Source organism: Neopelma chrysocephalum, unplaced genomic scaffold (assembly GCF_003984885.1).
Source record: "Neopelma chrysocephalum unplaced genomic scaffold, ASM398488v2 Primary Assembly neopelma1_97335, whole genome shotgun sequence".
Taxonomy (NCBI): Eukaryota; Metazoa; Chordata; class Aves; order Passeriformes; family Pipridae; genus Neopelma; species Neopelma chrysocephalum.
In genome coordinates, this window is record NW_020925976.1 from 1 (window position 1) to 7,731 (window position 7,731).

Consider the following 7,731-nt stretch of genomic DNA (forward strand, 5'->3'; position numbering starts at 1 on the left):
CCAATGTTCTTGGCTTTCCCCGATTGTATTCCAGACAGGATGCATTTCTTTTTTCCTGTGTACCACTGGAGGTCACTCATGTACTAACAAACAGTGCAGTGCTGCAGGGAAAAAGGGAATATAAACTATCCAAGAATGAACTCAGCTTGAGTTCAAGATGACCTTCAAATGGAAGTGAGTTAGGAAATATGTTGTACAGATATTTCTCAAATTTACAGTACACTATATCAAAACTAGCAAGTAAATTAGTGATTTTATTTTTTTAGAAAAAAAAACAAAAACAAAAACAAAACGAAAAAGCCCACAATATTATCAAGCCATGTTTGCTTTGGTGTAGCTACAGTACTAATGGAAATGCAGCACTTCTCTTTGCCAAAAAGGCAGAAAGAGGAAAAGATAACCACCTCTAAAAATGGTCACTGAGGTTACCTGAGCGGAACAAGAAATTGCAAACAAAATGGCATGTAAGATAGGAAAGGAGAGATTGCATGAGAATTTTCTATGGCATTTCTGAGAGGAGAAAAACTTGCATGGCAGAAGTAATAAACTCTCTTTCATGACTTGTTTCTGTATCTCTGCTTTCTGTTAATCTATTTTAGCACCAACCCTCAAATTTCATGACATATCTTTGCTGAAATTGAGTTGTAGAGAAAGGGAAATTGTTAAAATGTTTTCCTCTTTCCCCTAAACACAAAAATTAATATTGATTTCCTGCTCTGAGGTGAAGAATTAGGAAATGCAAGTCCTATTTCACCAATATCAATGCAACATCTCATCCCAAATGGGCCAAGACTCGCGGTTTTACTTCAAAAGCAAACTGCTACTGGCTGGTAACCCTCTACCTCAGGCTCCAGGCCCATCAGCATTCATATCAAAATTCCCACAGTATGAGAGAGCAGATTAAAGTCAGACAGATGCATGTCAATAGTTAAGGTATTGTTTACATATTATGACAGAGAAAAAGGTTCCAAGCAGCTTTAGTCACCTGCAGAAGAGGGGAAAAGATTGGTCTGTGGCATTTAGTGTTTGTGCAACACTTTGTGCAGCTCTAACTTGCTCTGCACCTTTAGCTTACTATTTATATATTGCCTTTGGATTCTGGAAGCTTCCAGGGGGATTCTGCATCTTCTGTGTCCCACTGGTTGCTTCCTGAGTGATGGGTTCTTGCTTTGAAAGCAGCTGCACGTTCAGTAATTCTCTGATAGGGAGTGCTGGACTGGCCTTTGCCTGCTGTGTCGGGATACTTCTTCCACTGGGAGATGGGAGTAGAGCAAGCAGAGCTTTTGGTCTTGTGTGTGGGTGCTGAGGAATGGCAGAAACTCTCCTCCCAGCAGTGGGGACTGGGTGACACCAACGCTGAGGAGTCACTGGGCCTGATCTCCAGCAGCAGGGAAGAAAGTTCCCTCGGCACGTGAGTGGGGACAGCCCAGGCAGGGCTTGGGCAGGGGATGTTGTGTCTGAGCCTCTCCCAGGGCTGTGGGTGATGGGTTCCTTCCCTGGGGGAGCTGTGGAGTGGTGCAGGGGCTGCACCCAAAGGCTTGCAGAAGGAGCTGTGCAGACTGTTCACTCTCAGGGAGGAGAAATGGGATATCAGCAGCGTCTGTGCAAAGGGGAGAGCCTGAGCCTCTGGTGCAGGAATGTCTGGGGGCTGTGCTGGCTGGAGCAGTGGGTGGGGATAGCCCTGAGGGAAGTTGCTGAAGGTCCTGACTTGTGACAGCAGGAGAAATATTACTTGTCCCTGCTCAGACCCAAATGCAGAGAGTTGCTCTGAGCCCTCACAGCCATGGGAGGGGAGCAGAGGCTGTTAAGGAAACCTTCAGAGCCAGCTGTGCCCTGCTGGAGCATCCCCAGTGTGGAAGCACTTGCAGACCCCATTCTGCAGGGAATAAAGGAACTTGTCTGCTGACCAGACATGCTGTCCTGGGACCTTTGCTCTTTGGGAGTGTCCAGGTGCTGGGTGTTGAAGAGAGATGGCCAAGGCTCATCCAGCCTCAGGAAATGGATGGGAGGACGGTGAGAATGGAAAGGAGAAAGGGAGGGAGTTGTGGTCTTATCTGTAGTTCTGCCTTTATTTCATGGAAAGAATGTCAACCACAGGACCATGTACCCTCCCTGTAGCTGAGCTGGGCCTGTGCCCAGTCATGAAGAAGAAAGCCCACCTGGCTACTTAGTTGGTATTTTGTCCTGTAGTAAATCCAATATCCTGAGCATTTAAGATCATGGATGTGCTAGAGATGAAGAACACCTCCCATATACCAGTTCAGCAGAGATGTAAGTGACATTTCTTTACTGTAAGTGACCCTACTTCTGGACATCTGTTAGAGAATATTGTGCATTGTCATTACAGGAGGCTGCTCTTGGCCTCCCAGCCACGATGATGGCGACACCAATGAATTCTTCTTTAAGAAACCAAGAGACACCTCAAGACCTGCCCTTGTCCTTGTGGAGGAATTCACCTGCCCAGGTGTTAACTGGCAACCCCACACAGCTGAGTCAACAGGGCACAGGAGATTCCTAAAACACCTGGGTGACAACTTCTTGGTACAGGGGCTCAGGGAGCCGACTGGCAGAGGTGCCCTCTGGGGTTTGGTGCTTGTTCCCAGAGAGGCTCTCGTGGGTGAAGTGGCCATTGGTGACTGTCTTGGCCACAGTGACGGTGCAGCCGTCGAGTTTCCCATCTCTGGTGGTTCTCCTGCTCTCATCTTGCTCCTGAGATGGAGCAGGCACAGATGAGCATGGCTGGAAAACCAGCATCTTTTATTGATGTGTCCATGGCAAAGCTGCTGTCCCTAAACAGGTTCTTTTACCCGTTGTACAAGAAGCCAATCCCCACACACAGAGTTAAAGCATTTAATTTCTTTATTTATTTCAGTTCTGCACAGAAAGGGGTGCAGGATGGTAAATTCACAGGGCCTATTAAAACAACACCTATTAAAAGTTTTCCCTATTTATACATTTTATCAAACAAGGCATTAACATTCATTGGTTACAAATTATATTTTCCCCTAATTAAATTAATATAGTAAATATTTTCTTAGTAATAATAACAATTAAATAATAACTAAATATTATCCTCAATAGAAATCTTAATTTAAAAATATCATTTCCTACTAATAATTAAAAATTGTGTCTTATTTTCATATTTCCTTATAATATTGTTATAATTTTATTGTTCTACATGAAAATATTAGCTTACTCTAACACATTAAATAATTAAGAATTAATTAAGAAATATTATTACTCTAATTGAAGATACTACTTCAAAGTCTATCTTCTATTGGTTACAAGATTTCCTCCCTTCTTATGCTCATTAGCTCTCTACACCCCGCTTAGGTCTGGGGTCACTGAAGCCCGCCAAGTCCTAAACCTGAGCCAGGCAATTCTACCAACAAGGAACTGATCCTTCCAAGGCCTGGCCATCCAGGCCAGCCCGTGCTGCTCCCTCGGGGAGCTGTGCAGGCTCCAGGTCAGCTCCCATCTCCGGGGCCCGGCCTGGTGCTGGCAGTGGGCACTAATCCTCCGGCCGTCCCGCCATGCAGGGGATCCGGAACAGCCGGCGCAGAGCCCGGAGCACCCGTCTGGAGCGGGAGGGACGTTTCCTGGGGACCTGGCTCTCTGTCCCTGCCTCTGGCACCTGCTCTCCAGAGCCAGGAGAAGCTGCTGCCTCTGCCTCCTCTTGGGGAGCAGGGTGAGGGTCCTGCAGGAGCTGTGGGTACTTGGGGTTGACCCAGATGATGCGGATGGTGATGTATTTCCACAGTTTCTCCTCCTTGGCGAAGGACCACTGCTCAGTCTGTGGCCCTGGCAGCTCTGCCCCCCCCACTGCCCCCTCCCGACAGCAAGGTGAGGGGCTGGGGGGGCAGCAGGGGCTGTGTGGGGCAGGGCCCGGGCTCTCTGCCCCTGCTGCCTTCACCCGCTCCCATGAGGCAGGAAAAGTTGCTGCCTGTGCCGACCCCTGGGGAGCAAAGTGAGGGTTCTGCAGGAGCTCTGGGTACTTGGGGTTGACCCAGATGGTGTGATTTGGGATGTGTTCCCAGTTCTCCTGCAACAGCTCTTGGTAAATGTTCTCTCCCTCTTGGGACAACACTGGGTCTTCTCGGACTCTGACTTCCCCTTCAGACAACTCTGGGTCTACTCTCACTTCCCCTTCGGACAGTTCTTGCTCCATGGAGCCTTCCCATTGGCAAAGAACTTTGTCGCTGTCATCTTCTGCTTGGGACAGCTCTTTGTCTCTCTTGCCTTCCCATTGGGACAGCTCTTGGATTTTCACATCTACCCCTGGGGACAGTTCTTGGACTGTCTCAGCTTCCAACTGGGACAGCTCTTGGATTCTTTGGTTGTCGCATTGGGGCAGCTCTTGGACTCTTTCATCTCCCCATTGCGACAGTTCTTGGTACCTCTCAAATTCCCATTCGAACAGCTCATGGACCCTTTCCTCTCCCCATTGCAATGCTTCTAGGTACCTCTCAAATCCCCATGGAGACAGGTCCTCATATTCCACATCTTCCCATTGGGACAGCTCTTGGATTTCCTCAGCTTCCCACTGGGACAAGACATTGTCGGGTTGGGAGTTGGGATTCGGCCTCTCCTTGAACATCTCCATCATCCTCTCCCTCAGAGGCTCCCAGGGAGCTGCTGCCTCCTGAGCGAGGTGCTCTCTGCAGAGGGGACACCCCAGGGCTCTGCACCCCTTCAGTGCCCCCCACCCCCGGTGTCACAGTGGCCTCTGGGCACGACGTGGCCCCCATGTCACAAAGGGCCTGGAACACAGTGCTGTCACAAAGGGCCACCCCCGGCACCCCAACAACCATGGAACTGGCTGGAACCACCTGGAACCAGCTGGAACCAGTTGGATCTAGCTGGAACAGGCCTTGTCTGGCTCTGGGCAGCCCCTGGACCTGCAGGCCCTGGTGTGCCCAGACCCCTGGGAGGCTTTTGACACGGTCCCACACGACATCCTGATCTCCACGTGGGAGAGCCGTGGGTTTGGAGGGTGGGCTACTCGGGGGATGACCAACTGGATGCAGGGATGCAGCCAGAGAGTTGTGGCCAGTGGCTCCTTGTCCATGGGGAGGCCGAGGACGAGGGGTGTCCCTCAGGGCTCTGCCTTGGGACCAGGGCTCTGGAATGTCTTTACCAGTGACACAGACAGTGGGATTGAGCTCAGACTCAGCACGATGGCAGGTGACAGGAGGCTGAGCAGGGCAGGTGAAATAATAAAGGATGGAGGCATCCAGAGGGACCTGAGCAAGTTTGAGAAGTGGGACCATGAGAACCTCATGAGGTTCAGCAAGGCCAAGTGAACGGTGCGGCACCTGGGTCGAGGCAATCCTAGAATCCCAGAATCATTCAGGTTGGGAGAGACCAGCAAGTCACCCAGTACCACCATCATCACCCCTAAACCGTGTCCCTGAGTGCCACATCCATCCCCACGGCTGGGCCCAGGGGAGCAACTCAGAACTGCTCTGTGGGCAGATGCACAACAAGGACATGCTGTGGGAAACTGAAACACGGTGGGACAGCTCACACAACTAGAGCTCTCCAGTGAAGGCTCATTAGGAAATGAAGGGCTCATGAATAAAGACAGAGAGGGAAAATTTGGAGGAGAATTTTTCTTTATGTGAAGAAGCAGCTGGAACACATGGAACCTTCAAAGCAGGGCTAACTCAGAGCAGGGGGCTTAGGACCTTCTTGAAAATCTCCAGAGGTGAGACACGGACTTTTAGAGGGACAGAGTGTTACAGGACAAGGGGCAATGGTTTTAAGAGGGAAGAGGCGCAGGCTTAGATTAGATATTGGAAGGAATGCTTCCCTGAGAGGGTGCTGAGGCCCTGGCCCAGTTTGCCCAGAGAAGCTGTGGCTGCCCCATCCCTCAAGTGTTCAAGGCAAGTTTGGATGGGGCTTGGAGCAACCTGGTCTAGTGGAACGTGCCCCTGCCCACAGCAGGGGGTGGAACTGGAAGAGCTTTAAGGTCACTTCCAACCCAAACCACTTATAATTCTGTAGACAGCTGTACAATCTCAATCCTCTTTCCCTAAACCATCCACCACCAGTGACAGGGACCTGCCAGCAGCCCAAGATTTTGGAGAACAAGCCATCCCATGATCTGCACATGCTACAAACCCAAACCAAACAGGCTGAGCTCCCCCTCCCAGCTGTGCCCACCACTGCCGAGGCCAGGCCATTCCCCTTCCCATCTGCTCCCTGCTGGAAGGCCAGGCTGCAAACAGGCTCCTAACCCTGACACGCTGTTTCACAGGGGATGAGCTTCATGTCTGCTGAAGGAAACAGAGCGAAGGCCACCTCAATTCTTGTTCCTTAGGGCTCAGGCCGTCATCCTTTGGGCACATTTCACAGGCACCGCTGACAGACCCCGGACTTTCACTGCAGGGACTGACAGGATGGTTTGAGGGAGCCCATTCCTAAACGTTAGGATTTAGGATGGCTATAAGTCCTTCTTAGAGACTGCAGGAGAAAGGTGTACAGCCCTGTCTCTTGGTCCACCCTCCTGGGTAACAACCCCCTTTGTGCCCCCTGGGGGAACAATCCCCTCTGGACCCCAAACAATGCCTGGTACGGCGCAGAGGCACCACTGGTGGCTCCCCTGAGCCCTGGGGACCCCGAAACCTGCTCCCCACACCCTGGGGACCCCCAAACCCCAGGGCAGGTCTCCCCACAGGGGACAACCCCCCTCCACTAGCCTCCCCGAGTAGGCACCCTCAGGGGCTTCCAAGGGGAAAACCCCAGAAAAATATCTAAATAAAGCAACAACGAAAAAGCCCAATGCTCACCTTTCCCCAAAAGAACAAAGGGTTTTTATTTAACAAGCGTTGCTGTGCTTGGTCAGTGTAAATGTCTTGTCTTGTGCAGAATTTCATTACTCCAGTCCTCACGTTGCTGAGGAGGAATTGAGATCCTGGCAGCCTTTGCAGACTGTGTGATGGGAACCTTCTATTTCATGGAGGTGAAGGGGCGATTGAAAAAGACAGTTGTTTTTCTTTTTCAGTGTTAATACTTAGAATTGGGAAATTGCCCTCCCCACTAGTGGTGTTACTATTTAGTGCACTTTTTGCTGCCAAACAACTGATGTAGTCTCCTCTTTTTTTCTTTCTCAGAAAAAGAAATATTTAAAACCCTTTCCAATTTCGCAGTCAGTTCCATTGTCCATGGGAGGCCGGGGGTGGCCCTTTAAGACACGGGCGCCTTCCAGGGCCCTTTGTGACATGGGACATGGTCGTGTGCAGAGGCCTTTGTGACACAGGACATGGACGTGTGCAGAGGTCTTTGTGACACCCCAGACCCCCCCCTACCCCAGGGGTATATAAGGGGTGCCGAGCTCAGTCCATCCCAACTGCTCCCTCCGAGCAGCTCCTTCTCTCTCTCTCTCTCTCGCTCTCTCTTTCTCTCTCCCTCTCCCTCTTCCTCCCTCTCCCTCCGCTCCCTCCCTCTCCCTCCCTCACTCTGCCTCTCCCTTCCTAACCCTCCCTCTCCCTCTCTCCTTCTTTGCAGCACAGGACGACGGCAATGGACAGGAACAGGACAATGGACATGGATGAGGAGAAGCCCCCCCAGGCCTCCTCTGCCTCCTCCGCCCCCCGCGGATGGACCTCAGGCTTCCACAGGATGGGGAAAGAACCCCCAGGATCCTGGGCTTCCCATTGGTCTGGCCGACCCAGCTGGATTGACGCTGGGATCAGGATTAACATCCCAGCATTTGGATATGGATCGACG

General features: G+C 51.1%; 1 protein-coding gene across 1 annotated transcript; it reads right to left on the reverse strand.

The window, feature by feature from the left end:
* Positions 1–3,137: 3,137 nt before the first annotated feature.
* Positions 3,138–5,142, reverse strand: LOC113961607. The gene is made up of 2 exons (XM_027672028.1): positions 5,138–5,142; positions 3,138–4,690 (listed from the first exon to the last, which is right to left on the reverse strand). The coding sequence occupies exon 2, from the start codon at positions 4,604–4,606 to the stop codon at positions 3,512–3,514; it is 1,095 nt and encodes a 364-aa protein (XP_027527829.1). The 5' UTR covers positions 4,607–4,690; positions 5,138–5,142; the 3' UTR covers positions 3,138–3,511.
* Between the last annotated feature and the right edge of the window lie 2,589 nt (positions 5,143–7,731).